Source organism: Mauremys reevesii, linkage group 2 (genome assembly GCF_016161935.1).
Source record: "Mauremys reevesii isolate NIE-2019 linkage group 2, ASM1616193v1, whole genome shotgun sequence".
NCBI lineage: Eukaryota > Metazoa > Chordata > Testudines > Geoemydidae > Mauremys > Mauremys reevesii.
The window spans coordinates 177,225,896-177,248,858 of NC_052624.1; the positions used below are offsets into that span (position 1 = coordinate 177,225,896).

General features: G+C 41.0%; 2 protein-coding genes across 13 annotated transcripts in view; one reads left to right on the plus strand and one right to left on the minus strand.

The window, feature by feature from the left end:
- PAK1IP1 (PAK1 interacting protein 1) overlaps positions 1-11,684 on the minus strand; it is a 19,265-nt gene extending 7,581 nt beyond the window's left edge. The window contains exons 1-8 of one of the 6 annotated variants that reach the window (XM_039522940.1): positions 11,667-11,684; positions 8,828-8,990; positions 8,016-8,136; positions 7,845-7,919; positions 6,501-6,553; positions 5,402-5,547; positions 5,219-5,316; positions 3,091-3,190 (exon numbers count right to left, since the gene is read on the minus strand). In XM_039522940.1, coding sequence (XP_039378874.1) covers positions 3,091-3,190; positions 5,219-5,316; positions 5,402-5,547; positions 6,501-6,553; positions 7,845-7,919; positions 8,016-8,136; positions 8,828-8,870 — 636 coding nt within the window. In that variant the 5' untranslated portion in view covers positions 8,871-8,990; positions 11,667-11,684. Of the gene's footprint in view, positions 1-3,090; positions 3,191-5,218; positions 5,317-5,401; positions 5,548-6,500; positions 6,554-7,844; positions 7,920-8,015; positions 8,137-8,827; positions 8,991-10,080; positions 10,409-10,736; positions 10,946-11,018; positions 11,250-11,666 lie in introns of those variants that run through there. The other 5 variants (XM_039522942.1, XM_039522939.1, XM_039522941.1 and 2 more) reach the window with 5 other exon arrangements.
- On the plus strand, positions 10,621-22,963 carry LOC120397238 (tRNA selenocysteine 1-associated protein 1-like). Of its 7 annotated transcripts, none has more exons than XM_039522946.1 (10): positions 10,621-10,743; positions 12,284-12,471; positions 15,014-15,083; positions 16,215-16,291; positions 16,382-16,521; positions 17,249-17,380; positions 18,417-18,536; positions 20,622-20,814; positions 21,406-21,451; positions 22,564-22,963. In XM_039522946.1, exons 4-10 carry the CDS (start codon positions 16,262-16,264, stop codon positions 22,698-22,700), a joined length of 798 nt encoding a protein of 265 aa, XP_039378880.1. In that variant the 5' UTR covers positions 10,621-10,743; positions 12,284-12,471; positions 15,014-15,083; positions 16,215-16,261; the 3' UTR covers positions 22,701-22,963. The 7 variants fall into 7 exon arrangements, with proteins under 7 accessions (XP_039378880.1, XP_039378879.1, XP_039378877.1 ...); XM_039522945.1 differs by lacking the exon at positions 10,621-10,743 and adding an exon at positions 10,941-11,079; XM_039522943.1 differs by lacking the exon at positions 10,621-10,743 and adding an exon at positions 11,086-11,197.

Below are 22,963 nucleotides of genomic sequence, written 5' to 3' on the forward strand. Positions count from 1 at the left end.
TATCCACATTAAATTTCATTTGCCATTTTGTTGCCCAATCACTTAGTTTTATGAGATCTTTTTGAAGTTCTTCACAATCTGCTTTGGTCTTAACTATCTTGAGTAGTTTAGTATCATCTGCAAACTTTGCCACCTCACTGTTTACCCCTTTCTCCAGATCATTTATGAATAAATTGAATAGGATTGGTCCTAGGACTGACCCTTGGGGAACACCACTAGTTACCCCTCTCCATTCTGAGAATTTACCATTTATTCCTATCCTTTGTTCCCTGTCCTTTAACCAGTTCTCAATCCATGAAAGGACCTTCCCTTTTATCCCATGACAGCTTAATTTACGTAAGAGCCTTTGGTGAGGGACCTTGTCAAAGGCTTTCTGGAAATCTAAGTACACTATGTCCACCGGATCCCCCTTGTCCACATGTTTGTTGACCCCTTCAAAGAACTCTAATAGATTAGTAAGACACGATTTCCCTTTACAGAAACCATGTTGACTATTGCTCAACAGTTTATGTTTTTCTATGTGTCTGACAATTTTATTTTTAACTATTGTTTCAACTAATTTGCCCGGTACCGACGTTAGACTTACCGGTCTGTAATTGCCGGGATCACCTCTAGAGCCCTTTTTAAATATTGGCGTTACATTAGCTAACTTCCAGTCATTGGGTACCGAGGCCGATTTAAAGGACAGGTTACAGACCTTAGTTAATAGTTCCGCAACTTCACATTTGAGTTCTTTCAGAACTCTTGGGTGAATGCCATCTGGTCCCGGTGACTTGTTAATGTTGAGTTTATCAATTAATTCCAAAACCTCCTCTAGTGACACTTCAATCTGTGACAGTTCCTCAGATTTGTCACCTACAAAAGCCAGCTCAGGTTGGGGAATCTCCCTAACATCCTCAGCCGTGAAGACTGAAGCAAAGAATCCATTTAGTTTCTCCGCTATGACTTTATCGTCTTTAAGCGCTCCTTTTGTATTTCGATCGTCAAGGGGCCCCACTGGTTGTTTAGCAGGCTTCCTGCTTCTGATGTACTTAAAAAATATTTTGTTATTACCTTTGGAGTTTTTGGCTAGCCGTTCTTCAAACTCCTCTTTGGCTTTTCTTATTACACTCTTGCACTTAAGTTGGCAGTGTTTGTGCTCCTTTCTATTTGCCTCACTAGGATTTGACTTCCACTTTTTAAAGGAAGTCTTTTTCTCTCTCACTGCTTCTTTTACATGGTTGTTAAGCCACGGTGGCTCTTTTTTAGTTCTTTTACTGTTTTTCTTAATTTGGGGTATACATTGAAGTTGGGCCTCTATTATGGTGTCTTTAAAAAGGGCCCATGCAACTTGCAGGGATTTCACTTTAGTCACTATACCTTTTAACTTTTGTCTAACTAACCCCCTCATTTTTGTGTAATTCCCCCTTTTGAAATTAAATGCCACAGTGTTGGGCAGTTGAGGTGTTCTTCCCACCACAGGGATGTTGAATGCTATTGTATTATGGTCACTATTTCCAAGCGGTCCTGCTATAGTTACCTCTTGGACCAGCTCCTGCGCTCCACTCAGGATTAAATCTAGAGTTGCCTCTCCCCTTGTGGGTTCCCGTACCAGCTGCTCCATGAAGCAGTCATTTAAAGTATCGAGAAATTTTATCTCTGCATTTCGTCCTGAAGTGAAATGTTCCCAGTCAATATGGGGATAATTGAAATCTCCCACTATTATTGGGTTCTTAATTTTGATAGCCTCTCTAATTTCCCTTAGCATTTCATCATCACTATTACTGTCCTGGTCAGGTGGTCGATAATAGATCCCTAATGTTATATTTTCACTGGAGCATGAAATTTCTATCCATAGAGATTCTATGGAACATGTGGATTCGCTTAAGATTTTTACTTCATTTGAATCTACACTTTCTTTCACATATAGTGCCACTCCTCCCCCTGCACGACCTGTTCTGTCCTTCCGATATATTTTGTACCCCGGAATGATTGTGTCCCATTGATTGCTCTCAATCCACCAGGTTTCTGTGGTGCCTATTGTATCAATATCCTCCTTTATCACAAGGCACTCTAGTTCACCCATCTTATTATTTAGACTTCTGGCATTTGTGTACAAGCACTTTAAAAACTTGTCCCTGTTTATTAGCCTGCCTTTTTCTGATGTGCCAGATTCTTTTTTATGTGACTGTTTATCATCTGATCCGGCCCTTAAATTATACTCTTCAATCCTCTGCTCCTGACTATAACCTGGAGATTCTCTATCATCAGACTCTCCCCTAAGAAAAGTCTGTGTCCGATCCACACGCTCCTCTGCAGCAGTCGGCTTTCCCCCATCTCCTAGTTTAAAAACTGCTCTACAACCTTTTTAATGTTTAGTGCCAGCAGTCTGGTTCCACTTTGGTTTAGATGGAGCCCATCTCTCCTGTATAGGCTCCTCCCATCCCAGAAGTTTCCCCAGTTCCTAATGAACGTGAACTTGCCTCCTAAGAATCTGCAGCCTGCTTGTATCATCACTTAGGGTAAGAATTTTCTATTCATATCCAATCTCGTTAGTATATTAAGCTTAGTTTGCATTTTTGTTTATTTGCTAGGTAATCTGCTTTGATCTGTTTGCTATCCCTTATAATCACTTAAAATCTATCTTTTGCCATCAAACTTTTTTGCTATATCTAAAACCAGTGTGTGGGAGTCATAACTCGGGGCATAAAGCTGTTGTATATTCCTCTCCACATTGAGGGAGGGGGCGAATTTAATGAGCTTATACTGTACAGTTCCCTGCATAGTGCAAGACGGTATAATTTTGGACCGCTTGCCTGAGTATCTGGGAAGTTCCCTAGCTGGAGCCTTCCCATGCAGGGCTGATCATAGCATCTGCATGTAACGGTGGCTGGGTATGTCCCTACCCATATGTGTTCTGGTGAAAGTGCAGAGCTTGTCACAGCAATACAGTGTAAAGGGAGCCCAGGCTGGTGGGTCAGGGGGGCTCTGTGGTACCCCAGTTCCAGGAGGTACCCCAGGGGGAACCTGTCACAGCATGCTTTTTAAAACCTAATGTTAACCTGCAAATTAGTTCTCCAGAATTTTTCCATGAGTTGTTAATATACTAACCTTATCGAGTTCAAGACTCCACAATTTAATGTATCCATCACTGGATGCAGTAACGATAACCTGTAGTCCTTCCTTTTCAAAACTGTAGATGTCTTTTATTCTAGAACAAAATATAATACCTGGATACTTAATACCATGAAAGGTGGCTTCAAACAATAAGGACAAATGGTAAGAAGTTGTTAGAATTTAAAAATGAAGAGAGAACATTCTACACGTCATCTAGAGAGCCACAAACTATGGATGCTTTATGTGAATATTTTTGATTTAGGCACGTAAGATACAGCTCATGCACAGGACTAATCTGTTTTGTATTCTGCCATTTGGAGCAAGATGTGCCTTTGAAAAATGCATGTTGAGGACTGTTAGGACCCTGATTCAGGAAAGCACATAAATGCTTAATTTTAAGCACATGCTGAACACCCACTGATTTCAACAGCACTTTAGCATATGATTAAGTGCTTTGCTGAATTGGCACCTAAACTAAGACAGAGTACTTGGTATTTCTTTAATGATAAAGGGGAACACATAAGATTCCCTTTCTACTGGTCTTGATGGAGTCCAACTGAGCTATTTTACATGGGTGTCCATTTGGACACCACTGCAAGATTATAAATTGGTAACAGCCTGTTAGTCAATGCTTATGTGGATTCATTAAAGAAATAAGAGACTCCTGGCCTTAGAATCTATGAATAAAAATAGAAAAAAATGGCATAAGAAGGGACCATTGTGATCTAATCTGACCGCTTATATAACGAAGGCCATAACTTTTCCCAAAATAATTCCTAGAGCACATCTTTTAGAAAAATTTCCAAACTAAAAATTAGCATTGATGGACAACTGTTTGAGTTAGTATCTGGTGCTGAACAAGACTCATGACTGCTTTGAGGGGAAGACCAGGAAAAGGTGCAGACACTACCAAAGCAACTAAGTTCTGGTACATGTTTGTCAAAATACCTGCATAGACATTGTGGTTTGGGCTGAAGATCGGGTTCTCAAACTTGAGGGTTGAGGTGGACTTGAGACCCTGAGCTGCTATGCCAAAGCCACCTCTCTACACAGCTATGTTTAGTGTGCTAGTGCAAGCCCCGCTAGCATAGGTCTGTGGACCTGAGCTGCAAGACTCGCTCCCACATGCAGCGTAGACATACACACGGTGTTTTAGAACAGAAGCACATTCTTCCAGTGAGATTTGTTCCACCTCTTTTTCTGCTGTCTCCATCCTTTCTTGGCAATTTATACTTCAAACACACCTCCCTCTCCTTCCTTACATGTTTTGACCATCAGTGAAATATTGAACAATACAGATTATTAAATTATCATCATTGGGCAGCTGAACTAAGACCATTTAGATGAACAGAGCAGTTCACACCTCTCCGAGCTGTATTCCAGTTCTCTGCAGTTGCAGGCAAACATCTCTGCATCGGTTTATATTTGTTTTACTTGTTTTCAAGGTTTTCTCCTCAACCACAAGAGCTTGAAATTTTAATTAAAAACAAAAAAGAGTATGTTGAGATTCTGGGAACAAGATAAAAAAATGCTAAGTACCATTTGGCACCCTGGTGCCAAGGGTAGATTAGAAATGAAACCTGAAATTCTTAAAAAGTAGTTCCTCAAGAACTGATTTGAGGCACGCTGGTGGGGCAAAATAGGTCATTATGCAATTCTTGTGCCTGTGCTGTAACTATTTTATGGATAAAAAAATCATAATCTGGAGGTATAAATCCATATCTTTTTAGAATACATCCACGAAAGATGTGAGCTCATGCTCTTGTTGGAAAATATTGACATGACAATTTAAAATCACATACACACAACATACTGTATTTAACATATATAAAAAGATCATCATCTATATCCAGTGGGGAGATATTAAAATAAATCTCACACAGGGATTCTTTCATGTTTCATATAACAGTAGGTGTACACTCACACTCAGTGAGAATGCACAAATCTGTATTGAATTTTCAACTCAGTACATCAGAAACAAGGCAGTTTACTTTCTATTTTAAAAATAAAAATAAACTGTATTAAGCCAAGATGTTCTCAATGTTGCCACTAACCAGGCAGTAGCGTGTATTCAGCACTGCCATAAATTTTAAAACAATTTAACAGGACAAATATAAAATACCTGTTTTCATGAGCTTTAAATTCACAAAGGCACTTTTGTGAGTCACAATTGTACAGTCTTATAACTTCATCATCTCCGGCAATAGCAAGAACAGAATCCTTGAAGACGAAGAGAAGAAAATGCCGATGAGGCTAAAGTAATTCAAACAATTTAGCTTCCCACCCCCTTCTTTTATGTACTTACTGTTATAAATCTAACTGAAGAAATTCTCTTCTCAGTTGTGATGGCACCACTGACAGAAGCTGTTTCAAGTTTGTAGACATCCACTTTATTAGTTATGACCACCACATACTTCTCTCCACTGGGGGACCATTTAACTATGTGTGCATCTGACCAATTTTAAATAAAAAAGCAACCAGAAAGACCATAAGTTTTGCCTTAATAATAATTTAAAAACTCTGAATCTCATTCTTGACATCTTCACTCTGGAATCTTTAACATGCAATGTATATGACCCCAATCCTGCAAATATTTATGCCAATGCTTAATTTATTATCAGGAGTAGTACTATTGATTTCAATGATGCTCATAGTAGTAAATGTAAGCATGTGCGTTTTCAGGATAGAGGATTATATTACCACCCAGAAGGGGAAATCATAACAAATCTTCATATCTCCTGGAATAAATCTAGTAGTAGCAAAACAGATTTTTAAAGACATTGTTGGGTTCCAAAATTTAGATTTTGTAAAAACAAGCTTTTACAAAATCTTACCAAAAATCAATGTTCCAAAGAAGTAAAACCAGAAAATATAAAAAGTTATATTTTAAAACAAACATTTTTCTGTAGTCTTTGCAACCCAAATTCATGTTAGTGCATAAGAATCTAAAAGTAAAAATCTTTAGAAACTGTCTAGTCTATTTTCAATGTCCAAGCTGAAATAAATGCAGAAAGTAAATACAAATACTACTACTACTACCAGAATAAATAGCAAACTATTTTTTTAAATTTTTCAGTTTTGATAATCTAAAGTGTTATAATTAAACGAGGTACAGAATTTAAAAAAAATGATTTTTAGCCTAACAATGTGTATTTGAAGAAAGAAATAAGATTTCTGCCATAGTATTACTGTTGCCTGTTCATGGCAATGTCTGTATTGAGGATATGTGCTTTTGATATTCAGCAGAAGGTAGAGCAGAGGGAATTACCGTAATTAAAAAGTGAAACATTTGCAAACCAAAGGCTACCCCAGTGTACCTTTTAAACAAACATGCACATACACAAAAGGAACTCATCTGATTTTAATTTTAATAAATATTTTGCAGATTAGATTGACACACTCACTTTGCTTCAGATTTTTGATGAAGGCAGATCGTCCTTCTACAAGATTCCATGTTCTGTAAAATACCAAAAAGGGGCTCAATGTTCATCACTTAAAATAGCATAGAGAAATTAAAGTACCATTTACTAACCATTGGTAAGGCTATGTTTTAGTCACAGGTATTTTTAGTAAAAGTCATGGACCAGGTACTATATACCCCTGACTAAATCTTGGGTGCTCTGGAGGGGGGGCTTCAGGGGCACCGCAGGTGCTCTAGGACCTCCACAGGTGTGGGTGTGGGGAGGGGCAGCACGTGGCTGGGGACCCTGCTGGTGCTGGGGGGAGGGGGGGGCACACATCCTGGGACCACCGCTGGGGCGGGGGGGTGGGGGTGGGGGGGAGGAGTGGCAGCGCAGCCTAGGACTGCCACTGGTGCATAACGGGGGGAAGGGGGTGGCAGCATGTGCCCGAGACTGCCACTGGCACTGTTCTTTAAAAGAAATACTTTAAAATGCTGTTGCTATTTTAAAAAATGTAATAGTCTGCACTCCCATCTAGAGCAGGCCATCCAGTCCTCCTCCCAACACCAATCTCTTAGCTTTGTATTCTTCCCTGAAAGGTTGGCACTTGTTCCATCTGCAACTGACATCAGTCTTGAGGCTAACAGAAGACATCAATCTAGCAGTTTGATAAAGGTGGGCTTCCCTACTCCTTTGTGTTAAAAGGCCAGTTTTGTATACTACAGAGTCAACAGGATGAATATTAACTCTTTAATATTTCAATGGAGCTAATAGGAAATTTCAAAGTGCTAGGTACAGCTACACTATGGAGACTTCACCAGTATAGCTACATCACCATAACTATGCCGGCATGACTCCCTAGTACTGAGGCAGACTTGACTGATGGAACACCTCCTCCCTGAATGATGGTTATTGTCATGTTGACGAAGCCCTCTACCATCAACATAGCTGCATCTACGCTGGGGATTAGGTTGGCATAGCTATGTCAGTCAGAGGTGTGTGGGTTTGTTTTTTTTACATCCCTGACTGACATAGCTATGATGACCTAATTTAAGTGTAGGCTAAGGCACAGATGTACTCTGTCTAGATTCTAGAGTGACCCTTATCCCAACCATAATCTCTGCCTAGTATAAAACAAAGTGAAATTAAAAGGTAAATTTTGATAGACCAGGAATCCTGCAAGTGTGAAAACATACACTGTTACATAGGTTAACTGACAACAGCATCACAGATGTTTTCCTGATCCTTGCTTCACCGTCTAGTCCCAATATATAATCCTTGCTTATAATTCAATAAGATAATTTAGTAAATTTCACTAAATAAGATTTTCAGCCAGTTTTGACTCACCTTAATGTTTTGTCTGTTCCTACTGACAAAGCTAATTTTCCAGAAGGATGAATAGAAAGAGATGTCACATGCCCCCTAATAAAGTCAACAACAACAACAAGTTAATCATGTATTTTCTTTGTCACATAAATAGCCAAAAATATCTAAGAAGAAGCAGTTCAGAAGACTCACTTATGTGCTTTAATGGATTTCAGACATTCCCATCTCTTTGTGTCCCAAATACAAATTAATCCATCTTCTGCTCCACTCAATAGGTGTGCATTCCCATAGAACTCCAGGCAAGTTATTGTGCCTACAGAACAAGATCAGCACTATTAATCTACATTATGGCATCTTGAATAAAATACTACACAAAAAATAGTTTTATATAAAACATCAAGATATTCACTTAAAGACATGCTAATATTTTAAAACTTAATTGTATAACTTCCAATAAAGTCTCACATATCAAATTGTATTTTGAAGTGAAAAATGAAAGTCACTTAAATTGTTTTCATTTTGCATCACACCTATAACAGATACCTTTTTACATAATAACTATCTAGGAATTACAACGTTATAAGTACACCTCATACATTATTTGCAAGAATAATGCATGCACAAAACATGCAGCAATGCCTCTCTATCAGTGAAAGAACAGCCTGCCTTTAACATCCAAACATGCCAGCCTTTTGTTCTGCTTATTGGATGAAACCTGGCTTACTTACTATATATTTATTCATGAAAATAAGTTTAACTACCATATTTAAATCACTGATGCTCCTCTATTGTCCTTGTCTGTAGTAGCATACAATTTTGAATTCTGTCTGATCCCTCACTCTCTAAAGTCACATGTATTTATTTATATGCATTTGATAATTCCTTAATCCATTTCAAATGCATCTCAACTGAGGCCCCATTAAAAATTGACAGTTCTCTGTTACAGAAACACACCCATCAGTAAATCATGTAATTAATACCTCTAAAAAGAAAAGTTCCCTTACCATTATGATGCAGCAATGCCCCATGTTCTATCTTCTTTTTCATGTCATATATTTGGATTGTTTCATCTCTGCTACCGGTGACTACATATCTGTTATTCACAGCTACTGCTGATAATGAGGCAGTGTGAGCATGATGGGTAAAGTCAGAGATAGGCGTCCAGTTCTGAAAACAAAATATAAAATGAATGAACCTTTTTTGAAACACACCCAGTGTGATATGTTCTAACTTGTCTATGATTAGATTATCAATATCATAGTATAAGCCTAATTTTTAAAATAGCAAAAACTAGCCATGCTCATTTTGCCAAACATACAGAAACGTTATATTCTGTTACAAATCTAATGAGACCCTGTGAAGGAAGTTTCCTAGTGGTCACTCTATGATTAGAATGACACCATCAACCTAACAACTCTCCGGTCTCCAGAGCTTCACTTGTAACTGGTGATGGGGGTGGATTGGTGCTGTGTGGAAAGAGGTTCTACGGCTTTCAGAAGAAAGAGACAAGTCGAGGCTCTTAGGAAAATCCAAGCCAGTCTTGCCCTTTCTCCTTCAGCACTTTGGCAATGACTGCCTAGGAAGGAGTACTGCGGAAAGGAATCTAGGGGTTATTTAGTGGATCACAAAAATTATTAAAGGTCTATAAAACACGACCTGTGAGGAAAGATTGGAAAAACTGGATTTGTTTAGTTTGGAGAAAAGGCAGCTCAGGAGAAGGTGGAGGTGATAACAGTTTTCAAATACATAAAAGGTTGTTACAAGGAGGAGGTGAAAAACTGTTTTCCTTAACCTCTGAGGCCAGGACAAGAAGCAATGTGCTTAAATTGTGGCAAGAGAGATTTAGGCTGGACATTAAGGAAAAATGGTTGTGGGATCTTTGTCAATGGAGGTTTTTAAGACCAGGTTAGACAAACACCTGTCGGGAATGGGCTAGCTACTTTGTCCTGCCTTGTGTGCAGAGGACTGGAAAAGCTGACCTACTGAGGGCCCTTCCAGACTACAGTTCTACAATTCTATATTCTTGACATTCCCCTCTCCACCCTTAATATGCAGCCTTGATGCTTCCCTGGATAGCTGAAGCAGAGGTAGTAAATTGTGGAACTAATATGCCATTAGCTGCAAAATCACAATTTATTCTGCAGATATGTTTTATGCCTTCCACCCCCCGTAGGTAGGGTGTAAACCAGGGGTCGACAACCTCTGGCACGCAGCTTGCCAGGGTAAGCACCCTGGTGAGCTGGGCCAGTTTATTTACCTGCTGTGTCCACAGGTTCGGCCAATCGTGGCTCCCACTGGCCACTCCAGGCCAATGGGGTCTGCGGGAAGCGGCACGGGCCGAGGTACATGCCAGAGGTTGCCGACCCCTGGTGTAAACGCTTCAGATCACAGAAGCATCTAGTGTTCTATGTCTGGGCAATGCCCAGCAAAACAGGACCCCGTTCTGGGTTGGTTGTTAGGTATTAAGGACCACAATAAACGTACTAAATGATAATCATAAAAACCGTGGCACTCTCTGGCCCTCTAGAGGTGGCTGGGCCAAAGAGAGTGTGGCTATACCCCCTGCAGCCGCCGGGGAACTCGGCTGCAAAGGCGCCTGCTTCTAGAGCCCCGCAGGGGACAAGGCCCCCAGGCAGGTGGTTGGGTCCAGGGGCAGGGAGGGCTGACATGGAGCTGGCGAGGTCAGGGCCGGCTGCCCGCCGCGTGCAGCAGGCAGGACTCCCGGCATCCCCCGCTGCACGCCGGGCCCCGGCGCTGATCAGATCAGCTGCGAGCAGCCACGCCCGGCTCACAGCTCGCGCCGCTCCCCGCACCGGCCACGAGCGCCCAGCAGGGGGAACCCAGCGGCGTCGCGCGCGCGGAGCCACCCCGCTTAAAGCCCGCGCTGAGGCGGGCAGCGTCGGGCGCGCGCACCTCCGCGGTAAGTGACTGGGACACCCCGCGGGGACGGGAGGGCCACCAGCAGCTTCCGCCGCCCCGGCGCCGTTACCTCCCCCGGCCGCACCGCGAACCCGAAAAGAATCTGCTCGTAACAGCCGCCGACTAGCTCCATCTGCCCGGCGCGACCCCGGGTCTCCTTCCCCCACGCTGGGAGGCGACGCCTGGGGTCCTTCCATCTACCCGTCGCACAGGCTGGCCAGGCACTGCCTGAGCCGGCATTGACAAGGCCCGGACACCCCCGAGCCCGCGGCCCACCCCTCGGGTTTCCTAGCCAGGGTGCAGCCCTTGGAGTCCCGGAGTCGGACAGGAGTGCGCGGTAGGGCCCTGGGGTTGGGGAAACAGGCGTTGCTAGGGGCAGCCTCCGCGCGAGGTCCCGGGCGGGGGCGGAAGTAGGACCCGTCCTGCTCCTTATGGCGACGTCGTGGATGGGAGACGTTAGTGCCGGGACCGGGCCGGGGGGGAGTGAGGGCCTCGCGAGCGGGGGGAGGCGGGGGTGCTTCTCTCGTTCCCCAGGGTTATCGCCCCCGCCCCGGGGCGGTGTCTGTCCGTCCCCTGCCCCCGGGCCTTTCCCGGGGCCCCCGCCGCCCCTCCCCCCCCGGGTAGCTCCGCCCGCTGACCCGCCGCCGCACCCCCGGCAGCCCGGGGGAGAGTCACCGGGGGAATCCGCCCGTGGGACCGTCGGGGGTCGCGTCGCTGCCCTCGGGGTCAAACGGCCGCCCTGGGTCGGCGGGTGAAAACTCCCCCCCCCCCCCCCGACCCTTTAAACGCTCCTGCCCGGGGGGCTCTCTGCGCCTTTACCAGGCAACACAAATACCGTCACACGCAAACCACAGGCAGCAGCCCTCTCCCTCCCCACCCCCATCAACTATAACCAGCCCCACTGAGCCTGGCCCAAGCACCCACCCGTACACAGCCCGAGAGTGTCCCCTCTGTTTTACTTTATATAGTGACTTACAGTTTCGAGGTCTCATAATGGTCCCTTTTTTTTAGCTTACTTTCAAAAATCTTTCCTTCATGCTACTGCCTGAAAAAGTTAGGCCTGGTCTAAACTAAAAAAGTTTTACTGATAGGATTGTCAGCGGGTGAAATTTTCTACCTATACAGTTATAAGCCATATTTTGGATACAGTTAGACATGTATAAAGGTGCTTTATGCTGGTATAGCTTATTTTGCTTCCCAACCCAGAATAAGTTATACTAGTCTAAGCATTTTGATACAAATATAATTAAATTCACCCTAGGGTATTTTTGTCATTTTAACTATATGAGTATAATTAAAGAGACACAACTTTTAGGTGTAGACAAGCCCTTACATGCATGCTTCAGATTAAATGTGAGTAGTCCCATTGAGAAGCCCTATTGGAGTCAAATATTTGAAGTTAAGCGTGCAAGTCTTTCCAGGATTGGGATCTTAATAACTAAATGGTAAATTACCTATGTAGCTAGTGTTAGTATGAAAAAGTAATGTACCCTATCAATGTGCATACCTCTAACTTTTTTTTAAATTTGTTTGAATTGCAGTGAAAAGATCAGATGACAACTATCAAGCTCAGAGAATAAAATACCAAAAATATTGTTTCGTATAGAAGACCATGATAACTGTGATCAAGATATTATTGCATCACTTTTTTTTCTGATACAATTCTTCTGCGGTCAAATAGCTTTTTTTAAATTGTGCTGCAGCTTGCATTAAATGTGCACACAGAGTGGTAAGTCCAAAAACAAACAGCATAAGTGGTCGAAAGTAAATTGGACAGTTTTTAATCTAAAGGCCTAGTATTAGAATTTTTTATTTTATATTTTTATACAAAAATGGAATTCTGTTGGCTCTGTCTCTTTAAATAGCAGAACTATAGTAAAACCTTGCTGATGCACATTTTGCTAATCTGTGCACTTCATAATTTGTGCAAAATGACATCTATCTCTATCAGGAAAGAGTTAATAGTAGAGTGCTGTTGTAAAGTCTCCCATATTGTTAAAAAATTAATTGCTGAAATTCAAAGTGAAGTGCTGATCCTGAAAAGATTAAAGCAGTGGTCTCCAACCTTTTTATGCTCAAGATCACTTTTTGAATTTAAGCACAACCCAGGATCTGGCCCTGCCCTGCTGACTCCATCCCACCGTTCTCTGTTGCCGCTCTCCCCCACCCTCACTCACTCTAACTGGGCTGAAGAAGGGGGTTCGGGAGGGGATGTGGGCTCTGGGCTGGGGCCGAGGGGTTCGTAGTGTGGGAGCAGGCACTGGGCTGAACCTGGGGCAGGGGGTTGGGGTACAGGAGAGGGTGAGGGGGTGCAAACTCTGGGAGGGAGTTTGGGTGCAGAAGGGGGTATGGGGTGCTGGCTCCAGGAGGGGGTTGGGGTGGGGCCTCCTGCAGGGTGGCACTTACCACGGGCAGCTCCCGGTTTGTGGTGCAGCGAGGCAGCCCCACGCTGCTCCCAGAAGGGGCCAACATGCCTCTGTGGCCCCTGGGGGTGGGGTGGGGCAGGGGGCATGTAGTTCCGTGCACTGCCCCTCTCTGCCAGCACTGACCCCTCAGTTCCCATTGGCCACAGTTCCCTGTTCCCAGCCAGTGGGAGTTGCAGTGGTGGTGCTTGCAGGCAGGAGCATTGCGCCAAGACCCCTGCCACCACCCCCAAAGGGGCCATGGGGCTGTGCTAGCCGCTTCCAGGAGCGGTGTGGGGCTGAGGCAGGCAGGGAGCAAACTTAGCGACAGCCCCACTGCACCACCAGAGATCATGATCGACTGGGAGAGTCCCCAGGACTGACCAGTGGATTGCGATCGACCGACCGGTTGGTGATCACTGGATTAAAGCATGTGAATGACTATTCACATGAATAGTCCCACTGAAGTCAGTGGGATTGCTCACCGGTTACAAAGTTATGTGTGTGTTTAAGGGCTTGTCTACAAATGAAAATTAATTTGCATTAAGGCAGGTTGTGAATTTAAAGCCCAATTGCTGTTCCTGAATAACTCCATATGTAGACAAGCTCTAAGTCGTTGCTGTACCGGGGTTGTAACAGTTTTCAAACTGTTACTATTGTGATTTTACGAAATTTGCAATAGTTCCCGTAGTCATTAGAATGAAAGATGTATTATGTATTTTGCTACATAGACCCCACTTTGGGGTAATATGTTACAGAAATCTGTTATGTGGAATAATATGGGGTGAAATTTCATCAGGCAGGCATTTATTAATATGTACCAAGTACTGAATGTAAAAACAATTTGCAATAGAGTAATAGTTTTTAAAAAATGGTTGTGAGGGAAAGTGCTGTGTGCAATGACTTGCTCTTATCCCCAACATTGTTTGACTAGCAAGATGATTTAAAAGAAAATACATAGTGAATAGCTATTTCAGATTTTCCTTAAAAATTGTATAGAGCAAGTGAGTGAGCTAAAGGGAAAAGGCATTGAAACTAATCAAATGACTGCACAAAGCTGTAGCCCTAGCATGGGCCTTTGGCCGCTATTGTAATACAAATAATAATAAGAGGCTAAATTCAGAGGTGCTAAATGGCTATGTAAGCTACAAGTCAGTAAGAGGGTGAAATTTGCATACCAAGCTGGCAGAAGGGGATAGCTAGGAAAGATACAGGAGGGCAAAATTCTTCCTATGCTTTACCTTATACGGTCTTGTTGCTTTTACTGCTACAGCTGCCTCTTCCATATGTACCACTCTGCACTCTCTTATTGATTTGTAACTTACACCACCAACCAAGGCATCTTTGAATTTCTTCCAAAGAGAGGAAGAACCAAGGAAACCTCAAAGGCCCATAAAAATGAGCTAGCTATCTTTTTAATCTTTTGGATGATAGATCTTTCTTCACTTCTAAGCTGACCTTATGTCCCCCACCAACCAAACACATATTTAAAATAATTGCGTGTGTGTGTGTAAAAAAAAAAAAAAAAACCTTGAGGCAGTGGTGGAATAAGAACAAAAACTCGCAACTGTCCTCTAGAATAGAGAAGTTTGTGGAAGTAGAGCTGAAAGATAATTACTGGTCTTGGTGAATAGAAAGGATATGTGTGGTCATTCCAGGTTATCCCCAAGTCAGGCTGTGTCACGATATGATGCGATGATGATTTGATCCACAAGTGATCAGTGGTTACTAATAGCAGTGGTCTGCATAAGTGTATTAAGTTTAGGCTTTTGCAATGCAAGTCTAGCTGTGCAGCAACCATTTTTTTAAGTTTAAGTTGAATTACTTTTCATAAAAGCTTCTCTCCTCCTCCCCTTTTTCTTTAAATAGAGGATCAGAATAAATTGTGAAGCAGTGCAGCATTCCTTGTGAAGAAAACTTCTGAACAGTGGCAAACCAGGTAAGATCATCTGGTGAGAACAAGTCCAGGTCCACAGTGCTTAGGAGGGATACTAAACCATATCCAGAATTCTTAGCGAATATAAAACTAAAATAATTTCTCTGAGTAGGTGAATTCTAGCCCTGTGCTTCCTTCAGGTAATGTGCTAATTAATTATGCTCCCCTGCTCTGGAAACCTAATTATATCAACTGAAGCAGGTTGTGGGACCTGACATGAAGCATTGGACTTCCCATTGTTTAAAAGTGAGTTCTCATGGAGTGGCTTGCCTGTAACACTCTCTGAGCAGGATATATGCAAGCACTCACACAGACATTAATGTTCTACTTCTAGTAAGTAAAATATATTGAGAAATACCGAATGTATTAACTCTTGGAGCCCTAAGGATGAGAATCCTCATTCTTAAGATTTAAGGTGAGGAATGTGACCTGCATTAACTCTACGACCATCTCCCTCCTTCTCTTCTTTGTAGTTGCCCTACCTCCTTCCTCTTTTTTGAGTGAGGCATGTTTTCTGCCTGTTTCTTCTTTGCCCTACATCTGGGCATGAGTTCCCCTGGGCTCCAAATTAGAATCTCTCTGACTCTTGTCTGCTTTCCCCTTGCATCCCATCTACCAACCTCCTCTTGGTTCTTGGCCTGAGCGAGTGACTGACAACTAGCTGTGAGGAGAGTTTCTCACAGCAGCAGGAAGGGAAGAGCTCCCAGCAAAAGGGAGGCAGGGCCAGTTGAGGCTCATTCTAGGCAAGAGTGATGACCTAGCTGTGCCTTTCAGTCACCCAAAAAAATGCTACTAGAGTGCTCTAGCACAGTGTTTCTCAACCTTTTTGATGCCAGCGACCAGCTTGCTGCCTTCCTAAACAGTGTCAGGAAGATTTCAGGGACTAGTGATGGTCCACAGACGGGTCATTGAGAAACACTGCTCTAGCAAGTCCTACGGAACATTTAGGCGCAGTCCGGTCCTTAAAGTGATTAACCTTTAGGATTGGCCAACATCTAAGGGATAACTGCTTTATTTTACCTTTTTTTTTTTTTTTTTAAATTCCAAGAGGACGCTTTCAATCCTTTAGCCAGATTGACAAGTCAGGGGAATATGGCTGTTCATACAATCCTTTGGCTCTGTTATTTTTGCCAGGCGTTTTCCCCAGAGGCTGCTTTCCCTCATGGGAGGCGGAGGGAGAGATGGGACCCCAGGCTTCTTTCAAGGGCAAGGTGAATATGGGGAAATCACCTGTGGTGATGGGGAGTGGGTGGGAGGAATTTAAATGAGACTAAGTACTATAAAGCTTTTTTTCATCCCAGCAGGATACAATGGGAAAGAACAAAAGAGAGTCCCTACAAACCTATAGCTGGTGGAGAGGACCACAGAAAAAGCGAAAGAAAAAGAACAAAATAAAAGCAGGAAGAACAGACTATGTTAGTGTTGTTAATCTTCCAATCAGGTAAAAAGCTCTTGAAACAGACCAGAAGAACTAGCCCCTGTCCATAACAATCCATCTAAATCAATAGTGAGCAGTGAATGAATATTTTGAGATTCTTAAATGGAGGTTCTTATGTAAGTGCCAAGTATTGTTTATGCTAGTATATTTTGTAAAAGTAATAGTCTTTGTAATGAGATATGATTACACCACTCTGCTGTTAAATCTTTGCTGAGACGTGAGGGACACCAACAGTGTATATTTTTGGGTTACCTTTTTACTTAGTACTTTGAGATCCATAAATATACATTTATTCATTTGTTGCTCGTATTTTTATTGCACCTCTTCTTTCCTCTTACCTTACTAAGAGATAGTAAAATCCAATCAGTTTTTTTTTTTGTTTGGTTTGGTTGAGGGTTTTTGTTTTTTTTAAGGTGGATTGACTTGGACATCTGCTCTCTCTCAAAGCAGAAATAAAGCCTGTTTAGCTAGAGAAGTAGACTGGGATCATTATCTTAGAGAAAATTGTGCCACAGTGGTTGTACTACAAGACTTGGACTGATCCTGCAAACATGAGCACTGCCAAGTGCAAGGATCACTACAGTGTGTGTAGTGCTATAGAAGACCACAGTGTTTGCAGGATTAGTCCTATAGTTATTTGTTATATGCAATAAGTAATTAACAGCTTTCTGACCAGTCTCAAGATTTCAGTATTCTTGCAATCTAATTATTTCTTTTCAATCCTTTTTAGACCAGATTTCTCAATAGTTGTAGGAGAGCTAACTCCTGAAGTGGATGATTTTCAGCTCTATGACTATTTTGTGAAAAGGTACCCTACATGCATTGACTGCAAAATAGCCACAGACCTACTGGGATACTCCAGGTAATTTTTACACAATCAAAATGCTGCTTATAAAAGGACTGTAGACAGTTATTATTTGTAAACCACTTAGTCAGACTTAAATCTGTATCATGTTTCTATGGGGTTTTTGGGGTCTCCCTCCAAGTCAAAGAGAAGGTAGAACAGAGGTTAGAGTCTAAAAACAAAGCAGTATTAAAGGAAAATCCCTTGTGCTGTTTCAAGTCTTTGTCTGGATTGAACATGCAATAGGCTAAATTGTGATTTCACTGTGCACATATTTGCATGCCATAAAATTTACCTGGGGAGGCAAAGGAGATGTACATTGAATTAATGGGGCTCTGCTCATGCCCAGCAGTGCACCTGTGCATAATCAGGAGCTGTACTGAGGGCTAAGTATTATCCCCACTTGATAGGTGGGGAAAATAGACAAGGGGCCACATAAACTGAAGTCAGTGGAGTTGAACCTGCTTATACCAGCAGCAAAAAGGGCCCAAAGAGAGTTTGTGACTTGCCCAAGGCCACCCAATGAATCAGTGGCAGGGCTGGGACTATAACTCTCTGTTGCTGGTTCCCTATTAAGATCACAGTACACTTTGCAGGCAAGAAACCCAAAATACTGAGAAAGTGAACTTTTCTTCTTAAAAGGCTAAGTACTGTAAATTAATAGCTCTTGGTTAACACTAATTGAAGATGAGGGTAAATCAGTTGCCATATACTCCATTAATATGGAGTCTGCCTAGATACACAGGTAACCATGTTGTTTTTCATTATTCTTTTGTTGAGAACTGCCATTAAAAGAAACTTGCTCTATTAATCTAACTTCAATCAGCTGTCAGTATTTGCTCTTTGACACAACTTTGAGCTCTGAGAGAAAGCATTTAGCTTGGGTGTTTAAAAACGAAACAAAAAAGTTAAAGCAAATATGTACTGTAAGCCATAGTAGCTACAATGCTAAATAAGGGTTTTGTCTGCAGAAGAAAACACTAAACTTACTAACTCTGTTATAATTGGCGTGTATACTGGAATTACTAAAATATCTACATTTTGGAATTTGCAGGGGGTATGGCTTTGTCAGATTTGGTGAACAAGGTGATCAGATGAGAGCACTGCAAGACTGCCAAAATGCACCAGGTCTAGGTGGAAAACGAATCCGACTGAGTATAGGAATTTCTAAAAGGTAATGAATCCGTCTTGTACTGATACAGGAATTAAAGGTAGCTTCACTTTGTCAAAGCATATCTCATCTACTGTCATGGTGGTGTCATCCCATAGTTCATGATATAAAAGATCTAGTTTTGCATTTCTTCTAGTTAGTGCTTCTCCATCTGCTTTTCCTGTCTGGTAACCGTGAAGTACCTAGAGCCTGGCCCGAATCCTGGGGCAAATTTGTTTCAAAAGCACCTAAGTGAGCACATGCTTAACTTTACTACTGTGAGTAGTCCCATTTGAAGTCAATGTGGCTATTCATAATAGCAAAGTTAAGCGCATCATAAGAGATTTCAGGATCAGGGCCTTACAGAGTAAATACAAAAATTTTTTCCAATGAAAATAGCACAGGGTTTATTTTACAGTGATCTGGTGAAGTGAAGGAGCACTCTTAAGCAGGGAGAACAAAAAAAATCTATAGTACAAAAGCCAAAACTAGATCCCAAATGCGATATACAGAAAATACACCAACTTCCATCAATGTTCTTTGCTGTCCAAGGATTCCTGACTTTGAAGCTCTTAACATGCAAGTGAGGACTGTGAACCACTCTTAAAAGGTTCCTTGTTCTGCCTCCTAAACTCTTAGTTAGTTATATACACTTTTTGAGGCAATCCCTGCTTTTACCAGTTAGGTTTGGGTAGGTTGATATCAAATTGACATACTCTCTCATCCAGTACATGGGTGAAATAGCATGTAACAAAGAGGAAGAAACCTCCTAAACATACTTACATTACCTTGCCTTATATTCCTGTTAATCAGTGGAAATATCCAAAAGTGAAGCTCCTTTTCTTCTAGGTATACCCAGACCTTAAAAATATTACCTCTTTCCCTTTAAAGGAGATAAATCTTCTATTTCAAATTGGCACTACCCAAAGCTGGTCTGAGAGCTAGATACCATTGTCTTTAAACTGTTAGGTTATGAACAAAATGTCTATTTCTTGTAGTTTTGCTTTCTTGGTTAAGGGGCGGACTGTACAACTGGCTTTTCTGTGTCTGTGTAGAGAACTATCAAAGTAAATGGGGGGCTGTACAAGTACAGGAGTCTGCCTGCACAGGGCCACATTTAGCATTGGGTATTAAATATGGAAAATCTGATATGTCTCTGGAATGTGCAATCAGTCCATCTGACTTCATTGTATAGTGTATAATGATGAATGAGTATCAGATTAATCTAAAATGGGGAGTTTTCTAATTTTTTTAAAGAAAAAATTGTCAAACAACTATTTTTTACATTTCTTCCTTCATGCTCCTATTAGTAAATGAATCAGGCTCCTTTTTAGAGTTTGTGCTTTTGCTGCTTATTCCCCACTTCTCTTACTTCATAAATTGTTGTGGCAATGATGGTCATAAACAGGATTATAACTTCAGATGGGAAATAAACTCTGGCAGCTGCTGAATGCCAAACCAGTCTCTATGCAAAACAAGTTCAAGTGGAGTGTGTGTGTTGGAGGAGGGAAGTAAGTGTGTGTGTGTGTGTGTGTGTTGGGATTTTTTTTTTTAAAGAAAAAGTGTCATGCTCCTTAAAATGTAATCTGGGATCTCTTTGGGATTTTTTGTTTAGTTTCTTCCTCTCTTCCCTCCCCTCCCCCCACAAAGATTTAGTAATTAGCCACACAAAACAAAGGTCTAAGTAAAACAAACAAACAAAAAAAATGTAGCTTTAAAGCAGCTGTACTTGATAGCTGTCTAAGTACTAATTAACCAATCTATAGCAGAGCACAAGGCTTTAGCTGCAGAAACTGTGTTTATGCTGGCACTGAAACTTACTTTAAAGTAAATGGATAGAAGTAGTAGTAGTCTCATGGATTTGGATTTTACCCAGGATAGTAATTACTATTGGTATTGGCAGAGGTGAAACCATTTACTTCTGTATAAACACAGATGAAAAGTACTGTGCAGTGATTTCCTCACCCTTTCATTTCTGGCAACTTTCAGAGAAATGTTCACCTTCATAATTTGATGTACAAAGACTTATTGAATTGTTTAATTTTAAACTAAAATCAGTTTTACATCCAGTTCTTAAATTCTAATTATACACTTTAAAATGTTTTTTAGAATGAAAGCAGACTTCCAGCGGTATCAGTCCTATAACTATAATGATTATTGTCAAGATTATCAGAACTACTACTCACAGTGGGGTTATGATCCTTATGCTGATTACAACTATAGCTATCCTTCCTATGACAACATGCAAGCTGTTGGAGATTCTGCTATAAGAGACTCAATTGTGACTCCAGCTGTATTTGAGGTATTGATGTTACTGAATTTACATTGAAGATAAGTTCTTGCCAAAATCTTTAATTACGTAATGAACTTAATTTATAACAGAGCTGTATGTCATTTCCCCCCTTTAGTTTTAACATGGAAACCATGTGTAAAGCCTATGATAATGTGTAAAATAAGGACTAAATTGCAGATTGAAAATCCAAGCCTTTAGATGATACACTTCTCTAGTATTAAACTTCTATAATCCTCTCAATGTGTACCATTTGTTCTTGTATTTTTTTTTGCCAAATGTGACTGACATTATGTGTGTGTAATTTTTTTTATCCTAATAAGTCTGTCCATAATGCATAGTTTAATTCTGTAGTTGTTCTAAGTCATACTAAGCTATAAAATTGCCTTTCTCCTGAATGTCTTTTTTTTTTAGAAAGGGAATGGATTAAGGTTGAAAAAACCCCGTTTTTTTACAGCTTCTAAGACTTTTTTTAATGAAGATTCATGAATACATTGAAAAATCCTTTTTTCAGATAATGGAATGTAAAAATTTCTGAAGCACCTGGAATTAATAATGATTACACTTCTATAAAACTAACATAAACATTCTTGTTTGTTTCAGGAGACCCCAATTGTGGCTGAAAGCAATGATGAACTAATAACTGAAGGTAATGCTAATGCTATCATACTTCAATTGTTTGGTCCTAATAATGTCTGGCTTTATAAAATTTCTATACAGAACTGCTGACAAAGTAGTGCTAGTTAATGGGAAAAAGTCTGTACAAATATTCCACTTTCATTTCCAAATGAGCTATCCTAAATACTGGCATAGAGGTCAGCAAGTTGGGACTGTAACATAATTTACATTGTATGTAAAATTAGGAGATTTCAGACTTGGCATTCTTTCAGACAAATGACTTTCTCCTAACTTGCTCTTACATGAAGATAAAATAGTCTTTTTGTCCCACTCTGCTAATTTTCCTCGATGTGCTATTTTTCCATCTCATAATTTCTCCAGCTCTTTACAGTCTTGACTCTGCTTTAAATATCTCAGTAGAAAACAGGTTTCTTAAATCTTTTACAGCATGTTAAATATCAATACTGCTTAACAGAATCATATGCTAAAAAGCAAAAGAGATGTTACATTTTGTACAGAACTCTTCCCCCCCCCCCCTTGTCCCAAACAAAGTGGGATGCCCTATCATTTATCTAACCATAATGGCATGCTAGATTATGCCAGAGGGCTCTTTCCCTGCTTGAATTGCTACTTATCATGATTGTCTGTCTGAACCTGACCAGATGTCAGGTTCAAAGTCTTACCTTAACTCCTTCAGCAACTTTTTCACCCTTGTGTCTGAGAAATAAGTGTATATTGGATACTGGGATATTAGAAAAGCATATCCTGGCATGCATTTTCTCCCATCTTTAAATGTAGGGGTAGTGATATTTCACAAATCTGTAGCAATGGATGTATAATTTAGGTTAATACCTTCAACAAGTCTGTGCAAGTTTGTTTTATTAGAATTGATTTTTTCACAAAGTAATAATGTAGTATCTGTACTTTAACCCTAAGCATTAATGTAATTTAATGTTATGTTTGGGGTTTATTTTAAAGTCCAGTTTGCAGAGGGTTTGTGTGGTTGGTTTTTTGAGGTGGAACATTGGGTGTAATAACAACCACATGTCACATATGAAGCTCTTGCCATTACTTTTTTGTGTGCCTGTGTAAGTCTTTTGTGCTGGGTCCAATTTTTTTTATTTACTGGGTTTATTTTTGCAGATCCACAGCTCCATCTGGATATTGATGAAATGAACAGAGAATTTATGGAGAGAAGTGAAGAACTCTATGACTCACTCATGAATTGTCATTGGCAGCCTCTGGATACGGTCACCTCTGAAATACCTACTGCTTTCTAAAAGTGTCTCTTTCATGAATATATAGCATGACCGTTATGACCAAGGTGCTAACATTACATTTTTTCTACATTACTCTAGACCATAAGTTTTAAAGCACAAGGATGGGTTGTTGTTTTGCTAAGCTTTTGACAGCCTTTGTAATTTTTGTTCATCACTCTACTCATGAAGCATCTTGAAATCATGTAAATATTCTAGAAATGTAAAGAGTTGACTAGAATCTCAAGATAGACTTGCTTGTGTAAATAAAAACTCGTTTCTGCAAA